Genomic DNA, 19,754 nt, shown 5'->3' with positions numbered 1-19,754 from the left:
ACGTACCTTTTCTGGAGCACAACTTGTGGTATGTGAGCTTGAGATTAGTATTTGGATTGTTCTCTTTTTGGCCAAGAAGACCATAGGAGAGTGGTGGAGAAAACGTGCAATCCTCCTTTGCACCTCTCACCATCCAATGGTCAACATCACATTAACTTTAATTACTGACATTTCAAGTCATTTCGAACAAAATTCACACCATATAAATTTAATAGTTGATTGCTCACATCATGCTTTGCTTAATAAAATATGAAGAATGTTTATTTGAATTGCTGGTGTGCAATGCTAAATGCTAGTTGACACACACAAACACATCATGATCTTTTAAGTTTTCTTCGTAATGAAGTCTTACTATACTAAGTATACTCATTTGAACATTTTAATAATGAAAGTGAGTATGTGTGTACACGCACATGCACATCTCTCTCTCTCTATTCTCTTTCCATTAACATATCAAATGTATTCTAATAATCACTCAATTTATTAGAGCAAAAATGTTGCTTTCTTGAGGCCATCGTGAAGTCTTCATCTTGTTTAAAATTTTTATGGTTGCATGAGTGCCATGGTCTAGTGTGCAGCGTGGAGTCGTGGACGACCTTGTGATGAGAGAGCTTGAACTTGTCAATCAAATACTTGCAATCAGAACGCGCTTCATGTTATGAATATGAACGGGGCCGCGCTCCTTAAGGACATCGTATTCTCCCTGCTGTCGCGCGGTCAAGCTAAGCAGAGCTGCCAAAAACACCTCTTTGTATATACTCTGTGAGTATTTGCATTTCTCTGCGACAAGGTTTCGTCAATCAATTCATCTGAGATGAGCCCTCAGCATTACCTTCTGGCATTGATTACCCTTCCCTCCATCTTCATTTGCCTCATCTGCGGTTCACCCCTCCGTGTTTTACAACAGTCAAGCGACTCTCCCCCTTGCAACTACACTTCGCAACTTTGCGGAAACCTGAGCATACCTTATCCATTTGGCATGTCTACTGAATGTGGGCTGTCGGCATACAGGATTGTTTGCAAGCGCAATGCTACCTATGGTGATGGATATCTGCCTTTCTTACAAATTGGCACTTCCAAGACTAAAGAATTACAAGTTCTGGAATTCTCCACCAACACACTCATTGTGAACTCTACCCACTTGAAGGCCATGCCGTCTTCCCAGTTTTGCACTCCTTCAGTCTTTGGTGATGCTGCCCTCGAGCTTTTCGAAGGTGGACCATTCATTATGTCCGATAACAACTGGTTTGTTGTGGTCGGATGTAATTCTCAGGGCACTTGCACGGCTTATACAGATGGAAATGAGAAGTCTATAATTTCTTGCACAAATAGCTGCTACAACCAAGACGACATACCCTTTTGCAACAGTTATGCCTGTTGCATCAATCCCATTCCCCCTAGGTCATGGCGGCTTGATTTCCAAGGGAGGGGCATTGCTTATAAGATGTTTCCCGGTCTTTGTGGCTTTTCTACCGTGCTCAGTCCCTCAACTTATAGACTACCAGTTAACGAGAGGGGTTTCTTTGCTGCGGGCCATTATGGTCTGTCCTTAACTTGGGCTCTTCAGCTTCTTGAAGATGATCAAAACTGCAGCACCGCAAAAGGAAGGGAAGATTATGCTTGTAGTGACATGGCAAAATGCATCGATGGTGATTCGATTCATGGGTACACTTGCAATTGCACTCAGGGATATAGGGGAGATGGCTATAAATCTGGTATTGGCTGTCAAGGTAATTTCTAATTTATTGTTCGTAAAATTTTTTCATAATCGAGCTATCAAGATGGTTAAGAGCGGACTGCGAACTTAAAGAATAGCATTGTTCTGATGCTTTTATCATGAGTAAAAAATTTTGTAGATCAGTAAGAGTGCAGGGCCTTGCCACTCTGCAGAATTATGGCCATGCCCAGTTCCGTGGTCTACACAGTCCTATTGTTCATGTAATATGTTATTAGCTTAGTGATTTGCATCCAAAGGCAGGGCATGTAAAATAGATCAAACAACATGTATCTTGCTTGGGAGTTTCACCTGTAAATATGTTAACAGAGCACATGAGTTCAATAGAAGGGTTTTTTGAGTCCCTATTTTTACATATTTTTAACATACCAAAGGGTACCGATGAAAGGGGAGATACAGGAATTGAATAGGTAAAAGGGTGTGTCACATTTATGAAAAAGCTGCAGATTAGGGGTATTTAAACTAGGCCTTGAATGCACTGATATAAAGGGTTTACATATAGCTTACCCACCGAGGTATCTTGTGTGTGAGAAGCCATGTGGTCTGCTTTGTGTCTAAGAAAGGAAAGCCCTGTTCTTCAGATATTGAGGAATGTGAAGAGGAGCTGGATGAGTGCGAGAGGGGACCTCTTGGCATGTGTACAAACACGGTTGGCTCATACATTTGCAGCTGTATGGGAGGGGGTGGCTCTGGTCTGCGGGGAACATGCCCATTGATCACTCCTGGTACTAATGTATTATTGCCAGCACTCCTTGGTATGACTCTTACAAATGAGTAAATTCATATGTTGACAACTCTGTCTGCATCATTTGGGGCATTCCTTTTTCTCTGTCTAGGTTGATTACATTATATTGGGTGTATGTGCTGCGCATATTATTTTTTAATGCTCACTGAATGATTTCCCTTGCCTGTAGGGGGATTGGGTGGGATAATCTTTTTAGCTGTGCTCCTTGCCTTCTTTTGGACATCGAGGAGAGCTTACATGAAAAGGAGGGAGAGGCACGAGAACTTTCAACGAATTGGAGGCAACCACTTGGACTCCTTTTTGTTTTCAGAAAGAGACCTACTGAAAGCCACTAATGGATTTTCTAGCAATCATGTGATTGGAGAGGGAGGCTTTGGAAAAGTGTACTGGGGCAAGCTATCCACTAAACATGGTACTGTCAAGGTTGCCATTAAAAGAGCCAAGCCCAAGGCTGTGGAGGAGCAAGTTGCTCAAATGCAGTCCTTTGTGAAGGAGATAATCCTATTGAGAGAAACCGTTCATAAGAATGTTGTTCGACTGATGGGGTGCTGTGTTGAAACCTCAGTGCCGCTGCTTGTGTACGAATTTGTGGAGAAAGGAACTTTGCGCGACTATTTGAAACCACAGGGAAGAGGTGCTAGTCTAATTCTGCAAGGAGGAAAAGGGTACAACAGCTTGTGGGCATGGCGGATTCACATTGCAGTGGAAACAGCAGAAGCACTCAGCTATCTTCATAACAAGTCGGAGTCCATTTTCCACCTCGACATGAAGTCCGCCAACATTCTTATAGATAAGCAGTACAATCCGAAGGTTGCGGATTTTGGGTTTTCGTGTTTCCTTAATTCAGATGCCACTCACCTCACAAATCCTCTTGTAGCAGGAACCTTTGGGTATGTTGACCCTGAATACTACCATAGTTTGCGCATTACAGATAAATGTGATGTGTATAGTTTTGGTGTCATTTTGCTTGAGCTCATCAGCTCATGGCCAGCCTACGGTCCTGCGGCAGTCCTTGCTCATTACTTTCGCACGATTGTCAATATGAAAGAGGAGATTGATAAGCACTCCAAGAATCTCCCCAGTTTTATAGATTGCAGATTGGAATCTGATGCAGATGTCCTTGCATCCATCAATGGGGTTGCAGAGGTGGCGTGCAATTGTGTTGCTTTGAGAGGTATTGATAGGCCTTCAATGCAAGAGGTGGTTTGTCAATTAAAGCAAGTGCAGTCCAAGAATTCAGGCAAGCTAAAATCCAAGAGCAGTGGTGGCGGTTATGCTTCTGCAGATCACTTAACTTATCGGGGTAATGACTATGAAGTAATTTCACTTGTTTCAGGAGGAAACTCTTTAGATCCATCAGCATCAAGCAGTTCTCTGTTTATGTCTGCTCATAATCATTCGAATGAGATTGCTTCAACTAGTTCTCGCTCTGGCATGATCGAGCTTCATCAGTTTACTCCCCAAGCTTGCTGAAATTCTCAGCAGGACTCTTGGTGTCACGTGTACATCCTATTCTCAGCAGGACATGTGGACAAGCTAACTCCTATTTCTAGGGTTTAGGATAGCCTAGAAAGTATTCTTACACCTTTGTGAGTCTGTACATAGGACCTTCATGCCCATGCACTTAGATTAGTTGCATATCCTTTGATGCAAAGTGGGTCAAGGAAGATCTCTTTGTAAATCCCCCAAAGTTGTTGGTGGACTACATGGAAGCCATGCACCTTGGTACTAGTACCTCACCTTGAAAAGAGGGGGATGTCATGTGCGCATCTAACTGTATGTGCATGTCAAGCTAACTCCTATTTCTAGGGTTTACGAGAGCTTAGGAAGTGTTCTGGCACGTTTGTGAGCGACACATGCCCATGCACTTGGATTAGTTGCATACCCTTAAATTGCACATGTCTGCTAGGTGTAGGCATTGGGGAGTGTTTCCATACAGTTGCCTCGGTACCAAGCTTGGGTATTTACTTGCATGTGTAGGTATTAGAACTCTTAAAAAGTGCCTTGCCGACGGACCATGTTTCATGTATGCCAAGTGTGTATCTTTGTAAAGAGGTGTAAGAAGTCTCAGAAAGGTGTGGACGAGACATGCGAGCGAAGAAGAATTCAGTTGTATAGTTTCTTTAACAAGTTGAGCATTTTTATAGAGGGAGGTCCTTGAATGAGTAGAAAAGAGATAGAGTCACATGATTCAAGGATGAAGATGGAATACAGAATGAGTGAGATCTTCTCCTTCAAGCACAACATCTCGAGCAACATCCATCAAAACTTGCTACAGGGAAAAATGTGTACATAAGCTTTACTCACAAATTCTGAGAGTATCAACATGTTTGAAAACCACACTAATAAAATAACAGAGGAACTTTTTTTTTTAACTTCTCAAAAAATAAGGAGCCATCACTTTTGTTTTAGTTAAATCATGGTTTCCTGGAGACACCAAAAACATGCAGCTAAACGAGACTGATATTTCATGTGTATTCTGTTACCACAGAAATTGAGTCCTTGCTTTGTTTGAATAATTATCTAATGTAAAGTTTCTACTATTATACCATCCTATGAGCTAAGTCTTTTCAACAATTCTTGGAGATTGTATTAAATTAGGGTCCATTGTCTTTTAGGGTTCATTCATGTGTTTTTGGGACACTATCATGCCTCCCATGTTGGAATTAGGGTCATAGGAATGTGCACATATTGAATAAGGGTCAAGCTCAAGAGCACAAAGCATAGTAAAAGTAATGTTTGTGTATAATTTATACAATCAAGTCCTAGTTTGATGGGTGTTTTAATAATGCACCAGAAAAAAATTCCTCGTCGAGAGAAAAAGTCCCACCATATAGACATCACTACCCATTGTATTGGGAGTGAGACCACTCAATGTCAAGGGCATGCCAAGCCCTATCGAAAATCAGACCAACACTTTGCAAAAAGTTTTAAACTTCTCATGAGGCAAAGCCTTTGTGAAAAGACTAGCATGGTTGTCCAGATGTGTCTAGATGATCTCTCCTACAACTAATGGCACAACCTTTGTGAAAAGACTAGCATGTTTTCCAGATGTGTCTAGATGATCTCTCCTACAACTAATGGCGGCAACATTGTGGATCAGCAATTTATACATTATGGATTCGATAATGATAACTCGAGCCTATATTATAGATTAATAGTTTGACCACCTTTTTTTCTTGGAGAGATCTTCTTTCTTTGAGTCTATTGATTCTTTCTGTGTATGTTTGGCATTGTTCAAAGCTTCGTAATCTGGTTGTGCCATGTTTTTGGGGGACTCCCTATAGGGCCAGAGGCCTTAGGCCAGTCTGAACATGGCTGGGGGGTGTCTACAAGAGACTACGGTTGGGTGGAGAGTTGGAGAGACTACCGCAAAGTGCTTGCAATAGGAAGTATTTAGTTTCTTTTCATAACTATTTACCCTCCTCTTTTTGTGTGCTATGAGCTTCACGTACGCCATACGCATTGGAAACTACAGTCGTGAAAATGCAAGTTTGGATTATTTTTTGCTAAAGGTATGCACACTAGGTGTTATGGGCCTTAGTGTTTAGCAAAAGCTGATTTGGAGCGGCATGCAAATTCATGCAATTGATAGCTTATGAAGCATTTCGCACTCTATGTGTAGTATCTCTACGAGCTTAGTTGCGGGTCTGCCAATCACCAATAGAAGTCGTGGTTCGGTTTGGGTGTTAGTAGATAAGTGAATAAACTTTGTACAATTAACCAAGTTGGTTTGTTCATAATACCATTGTTGATTACTCAAAAATGTTGCAAGGAATTGTGAACCACATTTATTCGCCATGTTTAGACGACTCTCAGTAAATGGTTGGGAAACACAACTTAGTACTGCTAGTCATCTAGAGATGGATAGGTAGTTTACAAGTGTTAATCTTATGCTAAAAGATATGCTACGAGTGTCTGTTAACCAGAAGCAATCCAATTGAAACAGTTCTCTCCAATCATTATGAAAAATATGAACCTCAAAAGGGCCTTGTAAGGATCCTTAACTTTAAGGGATTAAAGCTGAAAATGTGTGATTTACGAGACAAGGCCATTGAATGAGGGTATTCTCATAGGATTTTTTTAAGAATGTCATAGGGTTTTTGTAGGTTGAAATAGAGTCTAGGGAGGGAGGATAGGTACATTCTCTCTCTACCCAAAAGAGTGGTGGTCCTTATGACAATAACTACCCTCTTCGTCTTTCTTTTGCCACATCATCAAAGGCGTCCGTAGCCTTGGCCCAAAAAAACTTTTTTCAAAAAATACAAAAAAGCTCACTTTTACTCAAAACTTCTCCTCGACCTATATATATACCCAAAAATCAATTTTCTTTCTCAAAATCTCACCGCTAGACCTGCAAAATTTCAAACTTCCTACCTTTTTATATTTCCATCCAAAATCACTCCCCTCTCTCTCACTCCTCTCTCGCCTACTTTTCAACACACTCTTCCTCCTTTCCTCTCTCACTCCTCTCCCTCTCTCTTCTCTCTCCTACTTTTCAGCACACACTCTTTCTCCTTCCCTCTCCTTGTTTTGTAGGTCCACTCCATAGCTTTATTGCAGCTCTCCCTCCCATAGACCTCCATTCCATGGCCCTCCTCTCCATTCCGTAGCTCTCCTCTCCATTCTCTAGCTCCCCTGTAGCTCTCCATCCCATAACTCTTCACTCCATAGCTCACCTCTCCACTTTGTGGCTCTACTACAGCTCTCCACTCTTGCTTGAGGCAAGTTTTATTCCCCTTGCCATGGAGTTAGGTGACATTACAAACCTCTCATCCACAACAAGATCGTCAAGTTCGGAAACGGTTTCTATACATGTTCGATTGCCAAAGGACTTTGCACCCTCAAAGCGTCATTACTACTTACAAACTGCACAACAACATCGTGGTGAAAGTCACACCAATGTGGACATTTGGGTGCATGGTTGCCTCTACCCTAATGATCCAACCATCAATGTGTATCCAACATTCAATAGCTTTGCTTCATTCTTACAATATGTAGGTAGAGGGGAGCAAGGTCATCTTGGATACTATAAGCTATTGTCGACTATTAGAGTTGATAGCGCACAATGGTCTTTGCATCGATGCCAACTTCTTTCCCATAACACTAGTGGATTGTGCAAGAGGATCATCCATGCAGAGGAGGAAGTGAAAACTCTTAAGCTATAGATGGAAAAGAAGGATGCTAAGATTGCGAAGCTTGAAGATAAGACCCTGCATCTTAAAAAGACGCCCTTAGGTGCAAGGGAACATAAGAGGAGCTTCAATACGATAGAGACTTTAGCCTCTGAAGGCGGTGCTCGAAAAAGAAGAGTTACAGCTACAAGTTACATTTTGCTATGCTCCAATCTGTGCTTCTGTGTTAAATTTTTTGTCCATTTCTTGTAGGAATTTTGTGGTAATGTTTTTGTTCATTCTTGTGAAAATTTTATGCAACAGCTATGTGGTGGTCATAGCCAGGAGGATCGCATCTATTTGTCAACTTTGTGGGTCAAGAAATTGGATGTCATAGACCTTTAACGAGCACCAAATGCAAAACATTTAAACAATGCTGTCACAAAGGAGGTGATGCAAAAGTTTTCAAATCTTGTGAGCGATATTGATGTAGAGAAGGCTTGTGATGAAGTTGCACTACAACACGGCGCGCAGAAATTGACGCAAATACCGATGAAAAAATGTTAGTTTTAAAACTAAAAAGCGCTGAAATAGGCCTCGAAAGAGACGCCGGTACCGTGACGTCCGTATAAGCACCGGTATATTAAGCGTTGGAATAAACCACGAAATGAGCGTCAAAATAGGCAATGAAATAATTATCGATAATACTGTAGCATATTTCGAGGCGGCTATCGAGGTCTATACCGACGCTTATACCGTACTCTGTACCGACGACCAAACCTGCAATTTTTTTTTGGGCAGAGAGGGCTGGGAACTGATGCTGCATGTACTGCAACAAAAGAAAATAGCCCTCTTTGTCCAAAGGAAGAGTGCACAAGCAACCACACTCCACCTACAAGCTGATCTAAAGAGCGAGTGTATGGCAATTAGCAAAATTGTAAGAAAAACATAACCACAAAATCAAAAGCTTGATCATGGCATAACGGGATAAAAGATTTTATAACCATAATTAAAAATTGAGTCGAAAACTGCAAAACCATCAACATAACCTATTTGCTATACCATAACCATCAACATAACCTGTTTGCTATACCATAACCATTACCATAACTTGCTCGTCATACCATAACCATAACAACCATACTATCATTGCACAACCATAACCATAACCATCACCATCACATGATTTCCATACCATCATAGCAAAACCATAACCTTAACTTGACTACCAAATCTTAACCATAACATCTGTGCCATACCATAAACATAACCATAAACCATAAACATAAGCACTACAAAACTGTACATATGCAAACAATCATTGAGTGAGAAGACCCTCATGGTAATGCCTCCCAGTCGATGTCCTCTCCCTCCTCCTGCAGTTGGGTCAAAAGGGCCACAAGTCTATGCTTTTACCCATACTTCTCCTCTCGGCGTGTCGAAAGACGCTTCACAGAAACTTCCTGCAAAATTATGGTTTAATCATTAGAATAACATATATATATTTCATAATTTAAACCATACATATAATACTTACAAACTCATGTCAAAGCGTATCGTAGCCTCCACTCCCAAGATGTGACGCTCCAGCAGACTCGAAATGTGCTTTGGCTGCATCTCTCTGCTGTCTGCTGATATCTCTGAGGATTGTCTTGTGTCTCTCGTACCCCGCCCACTCCTCTGCGTCCAACCATGCTGGCTTGGAACTGGCGTCATTGTACCTGTCTCTCGCCTTTGACCGACGGTGTGACATTGTGGACTTCGCCACGCTCAAAATCCAGGGTTTCGAGACTGGATCGTACCCCTCTGTCGGCCTGTACTCTCTGTGAATGGCCTCGACGATGTAATTCTTTCTTTCAACATCAAGGTTATCCCAAACAATTATCAGAGAGTGACCAAACTGAATCGTATAGAGCTGTCGAATCCTTTGTTGCATGGCCATTCCGACCCTATCCACCACAACAACCTCATCTTGCTCTTGTACACCTTGCTAGGATCATGCTCATGTGATCCCCAAGGTGTATGTGGTGTGCCAATCGATGAACTATATACTGAAGAGAGTGGTGGACGCTCTCCCGATGGTGTGGACGCATCGGTAGGACCGCTACCACAACAACCACCACCTCCAAAATGACGCCTACCTCGTCGGTGTAGAGGACACACTAGTCCTAGGCTTAGGGGGAACACTAGACTGAGGTGTGGGGCCGCTCGTTGTAGGGACCACACTAGTCTCGGGCATAGGATCTGCCGTAGTAGGTCTAGAGGGACCTGTTGCCCAAAGGTACTGTGCCATCGCGATCTGCTCTAGTGTGAACTAAGACAAAAACGAGCCTATGTGCTCGGGTGACATCCCGGTCAGAGTGATAGAAAAACTAAAACTAGGAGAGTATGGCTCATCGTCATCGGCCATGGCTAATCATACACAAACAACACCCACAAAATACGTTAGTTTACAGAAGAAATACTTAATCAATACAAATTAAAAATCAACAAAGCTGCTACACAAATAAATGAATCTAAAGTGTATTGTAGACTAATAAAAAGAGTTTTACAAAAGAGTTTCTAGCAAAATCATTAGTTAATCTCTCATCCTCTATGAGATCTAATGCACCAAAGATGTCTATCTCAATCTGTACTTCTGCATCTTTATCATTTAACCCTACTTCTTTGTCGCTCTCCGCATCAGCTTCAGTATTTGACACCTCATCTCTAGGTTCAGAAAATTACTTACTGCTGACATCCACCTCAAAATCTAAACTTAAAGTTTCCGTCGGTCCTGCACTTTGTTCATGAATCACCTCGTCGACCTCAACGTCCAATCCTTCACATACTTGCTTGCGAGGTGGAGAAACTGGAACGACATAGTGCCAACAGGGTTTAGAAAAATCATTCTCATCATTTTCTGTCCATATTGGATCGTGTATGAACACAACTTGTTCACAATGTTGCAGAAGTACGAATGTATCTTGCGCATCTGTCCACACCCGCCTAGAGTTCACTTGAATCAATCCACTCTTGTCTTTGCGCACAGTTCCATTAGGGCCGTTGGTAATAATTTTGAACCACTTGGCATCAAAGATAAACATATCAAACTTTCTAAAGCTAATCTTCAAGATGTCTTGGATGTAGCCAAAGTATTCAAGCTGGCTAGTCTCTGTATTCTCATCCTTGGAACTACTCCTACTTACTTGGACGAAGCTTTCCCTAACACCACTGTCAAAAGTGACCCTTTGTCTTCTCTGGGATGAAGTTGCAGCAATATCTACTTGCAGAGTTTGACCTTCAATCTCTAGACCATGAGATCGATAATGCATGTCTTGTAGTTTCTCTATCACACTATAAGAGGTTGTGTGCACTTGTGATATTTTTAGCGACAAAAATACATTGGGTTTTATACTACCGGCGTCGCTAACAGCGTCATTACGGGAACGTCGCTATACGCGTCGCTATATAGTGACGCATATAGCGACGCTTATAGCAACAGTTAGATGATATCTATAGCGGTGCTCATAGCAATGTTACAGAGCCTTATATAGCGACGCTTCTGGGCCAATATGGTAACTCATACCATAGAGAGAGTCTCTTCATCCCTGGGGGCAAACCATCATCACACATCTCCTTCTGCTCTAACCATGCTTGTGCAGACATCGTCGATGGCTCTCTTCCCAAAAAGCCGTCCCGTAACACATGATTCTCTGGAAGATACACTTGATGACCTTTATAGATTTGCTTCTTCAATGAGAATGTCCGACATGCATTAAGTCTAGGTCCACATGTGACACATGCTCTGTATCTGCTTGTTTGAAGATCTGCATGTATACACATGACAAGAGATAAGCTTGAGAAAAACCAAGACTTATAGTGTTTGAGCTTGAGTGCAAATCACATGAGCACTCTGTTAGTCCGGGATAGTCATGCATGGTCCACATTAGAATGCCTCTGATCAAAGCATTCCGTCGACCTGTGTGTCGGCTCATATCCACCACAATTGTTGTAGCTCTTCCAATAGTGGACAAAGATACACATCCATAGTCTTCACTTTATACCGCCCCGGCACAATCAAGCTTAGCCACAGGTGCCTCTTCTTGGTATTCAACCATGGGGGAATATTGTAGTTGATGATAACAACAGGCCATACACTGTAAGATGTTGATTTGTGACCAAATTGATTTACGCCATCCATAGCCAGGCGTAGGTGAAAATTTTGAATCCTTGGCAAAATCTGGCCATGTTTGGTCTATATGTTTCAAGGCTGTGCAATCTGCAGGAATCCGTAGCACACCATCCGAAGATTTATTCTCCTCATGCCATGATGCTAGGGTGGCGATGGACTTACATTTGAAGAAATGCTTGATGCGAGGAAGCATAGGAAAATGTCGCAAGACTTTTTGTGGAATTTTTTTTCCGTGGAGATCTACTCGATATCTCTCGGAATCACATTTTGGACACTTCTCCATGTCTATGTATTCTCTTCTGAAAAGAATGCAGGCGTTAGGAAAAGCGTGAATTGAATTGTAATCCATCTCTAAGTTTTGCAAGATCTTTCTTGCTTCCTCTCTGGAATCTGGCATCACATTATCAACTAGCAGTATGTGCTCTTTGAGCAATCTACACAGTGAAAAAAATGATGTACACTTGTGTAAGTAATCTATCAGATCATTATACATCTAAAGTTTTTTATTAAAGTAAACACATTGTAATAGATCACCTGAAAAGCGCTGTGACCTAGTGTCAAACTTTGCGTGCATGTTGAGAAGAACCAGGAGCGCTTTCAATCTAGACACACGTACTCCATTATACAATGGCGTATCGGCTTCACTTTTCATATCATCATAGATAAGCCTTTCTGAATCCATGATCATCTCAATCATTTCATCGTTCTCGGGCTGCCTCGTTGGGAATGGGGTCTGCATGATCATCCTCCAAGCTGTCAGAGGCTACATCTTGTGGCCTCGCATATGCTACTTGACCAAAGCGCCTGCAACATGTCTATTGGGTTGCAAGATTGCTCCCTGTTGGCCAGCATCAGAGTCCGACGAGTTATAATTGGCTACATCTTGTGGCCTCACATATGCTACTTGACCAAAGCGCCTGCAACATGTCTATTGGGTTGCAAGATTGCTGCCTATTGGCCAGCATCAGAGTCCGATGAGTTATAATTGGCAACAACTCGATCTATAATAGATGGATCAAACTCGCCAAATTTGCAAACGTGCTACAAAGAAACGCGTCTTGTCCGTCGCACAACATGCTTGCATTGATTACAAGGACATAAGATCTTTGTTTGAGAGATAGGTGTGTCCGTTGGACGGCCCCACATCCTCGTCACTAATCATAATGAAGGTAAAAACCTTATAACCCGGACATAAATTTAATCTTCTATTGGCATCCTCCGTGTTTTATCTCTCTCTCTCTCTCTCTCTCTCTCTCTCTCTCTCTTTGTTCACACTGTAAACTACCTCACATTCTCTAGTCATCTCCAATCTCCACACACCTCGGTCTAGAGGTGCACGGAGATCAGAACCACCAGGTTATAATCTCGTCTTTATTGTTGAATGCCTATATTTATGGGTACAAGAAATCTACACACCCACGTCTACATGGTAGTGCATGTAGTGAACAAAACCCCTTTGCCTCTTCTCAGCTCTAGCAATTCACAGCATCTTAACATCTCTTCACAACAGATCTTTGTTCGAGGGATTACTTAGCATATTACATGTTGGCCTCCAATCTGAGCATCATGCCGTTGAAAGCTTTCCAACTTAAGGTCGCATCCGTAGAGAGGAAGAGGGGGATCACCGTTCGCCTAGCTCTAATTTTTTTACCGTAATCCCGAAGGTAGACTTTAATATAAAAACTAACCTAATTGAACATATAGTGATTGGCGGCTAATTGAATATAGTTAGTGTGTAAGTTAATAGGTGTCAGATTCTGATGGGAATATACATATTCTTGTGTAACTAGTGTTTGCTCTTTGGGAAAAGCCTTCATTGACATGCACTAAAATCAACCTAAATGTAATCTAATCTTAAATCTAACCTAAACCTAAATGTAATCTAGTTAATCTTAAATCTAAATCTAGTCCAATCTTAAACTTAACATAAACCTAGATCTAATCCAATCTTAAATCCTAATTTTAAATGTAATCTAACTTAAATCTAACATAGCTAGCTAATTTTAAATCTTGTCCTAATTTTATATCTAACATAATCTTAATGTAACATAAATTTAAATCTAACATAATTTTAAACTCAACATAAACATAAATCAAAATGTAATCTAACCTAATCTTAAATTTAATATTTTAAACTAATCGCTCTCTCTTTGTTTTCTCCCCTTACCTCTCTCTTTTCGTCTTCTCCCCCCCTCTCTCTCTCTCTTTGGTTTTTTATTCTCTCCCTCTTTCTCTTTGTTTTCTCCTCTCTCTCTCTCTCTCTCTCTCTCTCTCTCTCTCTCTCTCTTTTCCTCTCTCAATATGTGTGTATGCATTCTTTGTTTATGCATGTGTGTGTGTGTATGTGCTTTTTATTTATGCATGTTCTCTCTCTCTCTCTCTCTCTCTCTCTCTCTTTCAAAGACACAATGTGTATGTGTGTGTGTGTGTGTGTGTGTGTGAGAGAGAGAGAGAGAGAGAGACAGAGAAAGAGGGGAAGGGAAGGGAACATGATAGAGAGGAGAGGGAAGGAGCATACTTGGCTCTCCTTCCTCTTCTCATGTGTGTGTGGGTGTGTGGGTGGGTGGGGGGGGGGGGGGGGAGAAAGAGAGAGAGAGAGAGAGAGAGAGAGAGAGAGAGGGAGAGTGCGGGTTACCTCTTTCGCTTGAGCGCCAAAAAATCAGATCTGAGATTTGAGTTTTTGGTGCTCTCAGTTTATTTTTTACCCCTGTCAGCGTCACTATGGGTGTCACTATGCAACAAAGAAAATAGAGACGCCCATAGCAGCACTCATAACGACTCCGTGGATTTTCACTTTTGAGTGTCGCACTGTGAGCGTCGCTAATGTGAAGTACCTCTTGTAGTGTCAAAAAGAGATCGTGATTGAGAATGTGTTGGTCGCAGATTTTGTGTTTTTGAAAGATCTGATGCTTGCAATGCGCACAAGGACACGCCATCCTATCGCCCATACTTTATCTATCAATGATACAACAAATAATTAAAACACTCTAGTTCTTATAACTACACATTACTAACTACATGACAAAACATGACAACCTCACATTTTCTATCCAGGCCTGATCCCCACACACCTCGGTCTAGAGGTGCACGGAGATTAGGACCACAGGGTAATAATCTCGTCTTTATTGGTCAATGACTAAGTATTAAGGTTCTTAAAGTCTGTGTGCACTTTTGAAGTCCGATTGCATTTTTTCTACTATTTGCTGTTAGCTCTAACAACCTCACATTCTCTAGCCAGGCCTGATCCCCGCACACCTCGATCTAGAAGTGCACGGAGATTAGGACCACAGGGTTATAATCTCGTCTTTATTGGTCAATGACTATATATTAAGGTTCCTGAAGTCTGTGTGCACTTTTGAAGTCCGATTGCATTTTTTTTACTATTAATTTGTCACTAGCTCTAACCTAACCTATAATCTAACCTAACCTATAACCTAAACCTAACCTAACTTAATGTAACCTAACTTATAACGTAAACCTAACCTAATCGAAGTCCATTTGCGTTTTTAGAAGTACACGAGTCATCTTCGAAGTCGGTTTGTATGTTTTCTACTATTAATTTGTCGCTAAGCTCTAACCTAAACCTAACCTAACCTAACCTAACATATAAACAACACAATGGTGAGGAGTTTGGCAAAATGGCAAGCTATACAGCTTTCCCACAATGCATATGCGATGTCGGCAAGCTCTTTGGCTTGCCAATTTGCCAATTACGGTTGCAAAGCAATTTTAGGGCCTAAAAATCACTCGCATACATATAGACAACACAATGGCGATCTGTTTGGCAATATGGCAAGCCATAGAGCTTGCTCACAATGCATATGCCTTGTGTGCAAGCTTTATGGCTTGCCGTATTGCCAAACAGATCACCATTGTGTTGTTTTTAGGGAAAGGAGCCAATTTTAGCACTGAAAAATCGCTCGATCGTAGGCGTATAGACAACAAAATGGCCAGTCGTTGGTAGTGCGGCAAGCCATAGAGATTTCCCACAATGCATATGCATTGTGTGTAAGCTCTATGGCTTTCCGTTTTGCCAAGCAGATCTCCATTGCGTTGTTATTAGGGCCGCGAGGCAATTTTAAAGCTTGAAAATTGCTCGCAGACGTATAGAAAACACAATGGCTAGCCTTTTGGCAATAGGGCAAATCATAGAGATTCGCACAATGAATATGCATTGTGGGAAAACTCTATGGCTTGTCATATTGCCAAAAAGCTTGCCATTGTGTTGTTTTTAGGGATGCTTAGCTATTTTAGGGCTTGAAAACCGCTTGCGGACATAAAAACAACACAATGGCAAGTTGCTGGCAATATGGCAAGCCATAGAGCTTGCCCTCAATGCATATGCCTTGTGGGAAAGCTTTATGGCTTGCCGTATTGCCAAACAGATCGCCATTGTGTTGTTTTTAGGGACACGAGGCACTTTTAGCGCTTGAAAATCGGTTGCAAACATATACACAACACAATGGAGAAACGTTTGGCAATATGACACGCCATAAAGTTTGCCCACAATGCACATGAATTTTAAGCAAGATCTACGGCTTACCGTATTGCCAATAGGCTTGCCATTGTGTTGTTTTTAGGGCCGCTTAGCTATTTTAGGATTTGAAAAGTGCTTGCAGACATATAGAAAACACAATGGCGAGCCGTTTGGCAATACTTCAAGACAAAGAGCTTGCCCACAATGCATATGCATTGTGGTCAAGATCTATGGCTTGTCGTATTTCCAAATGGCTTGTCATTGTGTTATTTTCAGGGCCGCTTAGCTATTTTAGGACTTGAAAACCGCTCTCAGACATATAAACAACACAATAGCAATCCCTTGGCAATACAGAAAGCCATAGAGCTTTCCCACAATGCATATGCATTGTGGGTAAGCTTTATGGCTTGCCGTATTGACGAATGGATCGCCATTGTGTTGTTTTTAATATGCGTTGTGGGTAAGCTCTATGGCTTTCCGTATTGCCGAACGTAGCTTAAACTAACCTAACCTAATGTAGCTTAACCTAGCCTAACCTAACCTAACCTAATGTAGCTTAACCTAACATAGTTTAACTTAACCTAACGTAATGTATAAGATACCCTAAACCCTAACCTAACCTAACGTAGCTTAACCTAACCTAACCTAACCTAACCTAACGTAGCTTAACCTAACATAGCTTAAATTAACCTAACTTAAAGTATAAGATAACCTAACTTAATCTAATCTAACATATAACCTAACCTAATGTAGCCTAACTTAACGTATAAGATAACCTAACTTAACGTAACCTAACGTATAAGATAACCTTACCTAACCTAAACTTAACCTAAAACATAAATGAAATTTCTTCAAAACAAGATTTTTTCATAAACCAAACCAATATTTTTTCATAATTCAAAATGAAATTTCACATCACAAACCATAATTTCTTTTAAAGCATTGAAAGTTTAAAGCGTGAAATTTTCTTTTATTAATATACAAATTAATTTAAATAAATTTAATATGCATTTAGAAGTTTGAGCACTCACATTCGTCCTATTTGAGCAATAAAAGAAGTTGTAAATGTCATGGAACCTGCAAAAACGCACACACAAACACAAAGTTAAACCCTAAATCCTAAATCTACAAGTAAACATGAAACAATCTCACCTTAGTGTTATGGGCTAACTCACAAGCAAGATTAGCACTTCCAAATGCTTGTTTCGCACCAGATCTGTTAGAGGTGAGGAAGGAGAGAGCTTGAGGAAAGGCACAACAAGAAGAGAAATGTGCAGAAAAGCCCGTAGTTTCTTTTTTTTTTTGCAGCGTACCATCGATACAGAAATCGGTATAGGTGCCAGAAAGCACGTCGGAGTCGGCGTCGACATCGGAAAGTGCATGCGCGTTGACGTCGGAATAGGCGCCGGAACATGCGTCAAAAATTTGAAATTCAAAATTTTTAAAAACTTTAGCTCCCTCCATACATACCTACACATATACCAACGCCCGCCAGTGACACTGGTAATGTGGCACCAAAATTTAAGTGACCTCTTGTAGTGTTGAAATTATTACTAGGGGATACATTGCCTTATATGGTCACCTTAAGGATGCTTTAAGGGAAAGAGGAATTATTGAGAATGTTTTTCCTATACCACTTAAGGTCAATCTTGCTAATAAGGCCTCGAACGAGGATGTGTACTTTTGAATAGGAGGCTATTTTCATATAGAGGAGATAATGCCTTCATCCACCTTTACCAAGCGGTCAAAATGAGTTAAGAAACATGCCAATGCAAGCGTATGTGCACATAGGGTGGAGAAGGGATTTCCTCACTCAATGTGCACACAAGGTGGAGAAGGGATTTCCTCACTCAATGTGCACACAAGATGGAGAAGGGATTTCCTCACTCAATGTCAAATAATATTTTTGTGCCATGATGGGTATCTTACCAGAGGGTGCAATAGTAGGAAGATGATTTTGAATAAATAATGCTATCAAAGTAGCTTCAGTCCAAAAAACACGAGATAAACCAGAATGAATCAACATACATCTTATAGCATTGAGAATAGTCTGATTATTTTGTTAAGCAAACCGCCATTCTGTTGAGGTGAATATGGAATAGTGTGTTCATGATGAATTCCATTGTCCACACAGTAACTCACAAACTCTCGAGAAACATATTTGACTTGTACATAGTTCTTAACATTGAGAGTATTCAATTAAAGACATGCAGGCTTGGTTGAAATCAAGACCATCTTCATTAGAGAGAATAGTAACAATGTTATCATAAGAAGAGTCCTTCACCGTATCAAGGAGAAGTGTAATCAGTTGTTTTTGTGAAACAGGATCACCGACAGCAGCAAGTTGATTAATAACAGATTTGAAAGACTCAATATGTCTTTTCATGGTAGTACCAACTTCATATTGTAACTTGTTAAGCAACCCTCTCAAATAAAGTATTTCTGTAACAAATTTCTTCTGAAAGTTTGCAATAAGGTACTTCCATACGTCGTGGGAAGTAGGCAGCTCATACATATAAAGCAAAAGGGAATCAATAAGAGAAAAAAGAATATATCGACGAGCTGCTTTATCACGTCATTTTCAATCCGTATACGCAACATTACAATCTTCAAATATAGGTCCTTCAGTGATAAGCACATTATCATGATCCGTATCAACAAGCTGAGGTGGACAATCATGATTTCCAAGGACAACATCAGAGAGCTCATCTCCTTCAAGAATTAACAACATCTTTCTTTGCTTTTCAGCCTGGAAATTCTTGACCTTGGGAAGGAGGAACAGAACGCTGGCGGAAAGCCATTGATGAGAATATTCATAGCCATATCTGGTTACGAGAAGACGTATAAGATAAGATCACAGAATCTGCACACTATATATAGTGAAGTTGCAATTGAGAATAAGAGAAATATAAAAACTGTGTTTTTTCAACGATAAATGCAAGAAGGATGCTCAATAAACGTCCAAAGATGTGAGAGAAGTCACCCAAAAATGCAAAAAAAGGAGACGTTAATAATAAAAGAGCTCTCAAAATAGAGTGACGTGAGATGCAAGATTGACGGCCACAATATGAAAAGCAAAAAGGTAAATTTACTAAAAAAGTTGATGCCAAAAATTGCAATAAAAACAACATAACTTTCTGCGAACTCTGATTGACGCAAACCTAGAACTTAAATCAAAGAGCTCGAGGAGACGAATAAGTTTTGGGTGAAAAGTGTCATTGTGCTACGCCCCATTGCGCTTTTTCCATTTCTCCATATTTTGAGCAAAAGACCCCCAGAAATTGAGACGAAGTACAGGGTGTTAAAAAACAAATCAACAAGAAAACGTAATCAACAATTCATTATATTGATTAGCAATAAACACCACACAAAACACTAATCATATTATTCTTAACACAAAACAATCACAGTTAACAAGAATCAATCCTCAAAAATAAAATTTGTAGCAATTTTGAATCTTACATACGAATCGCATACACATACTGTTTTGTCACCATGAATTGAAATTG

General features: G+C 40.7%; 1 protein-coding gene across 1 annotated transcript; it reads left to right on the top strand.

Annotated features, from left to right (window-relative positions):
• Window positions 1–672: 672 nt before the first annotated feature.
• On the top strand, window positions 673–4,841 carry LOC147421392 (wall-associated receptor kinase-like 6). Its single transcript, XM_086502831.1, has 3 exons — window positions 673–1,730; window positions 2,317–2,490; window positions 2,650–4,841. Exons 1-3 carry the CDS (start codon window positions 815–817, stop codon window positions 3,951–3,953), a joined length of 2,394 nt encoding a protein of 797 aa, XP_086358957.1. The 5' UTR covers window positions 673–814; the 3' UTR covers window positions 3,954–4,841.
• Window positions 4,842–19,754: the final 14,913 nt, after the last annotated feature.

Source organism: Adiantum capillus-veneris, chromosome 27 (assembly GCF_014529385.1).
Source record: "Adiantum capillus-veneris isolate H3 chromosome 27, ASM1452938v2, whole genome shotgun sequence".
In the NCBI taxonomy this organism is placed as follows: Eukaryota; Viridiplantae; Streptophyta; class Polypodiopsida; order Polypodiales; family Pteridaceae; genus Adiantum; species Adiantum capillus-veneris.
This window is presented reverse-complemented; position numbering and strand designations above follow the sequence as displayed.

What these genes read in the sequence shown, in the direction of transcription:
- LOC147421392 (XM_086502831.1), top strand. Translation starts at nt 815, where the DNA reads ATGAGCCCTCAGCATTACCTTCTGGCATTGATTACCCTTCCCTCCATC. An exon ending in ATCTGGTATTGGCTGTCAAG is followed by an intron (nt 1,731 to 2,316) that starts GTAATTTCTAAT and finishes CCTGTTCTTCAG; the next exon opens with ATATTGAGGAATGTGAAGAG. An exon ending in ATTATTGCCAGCACTCCTTG is followed by an intron (nt 2,491 to 2,649) that starts GTATGACTCTTA and finishes CCTTGCCTGTAG; the next exon opens with GGGGATTGGGTGGGATAATC.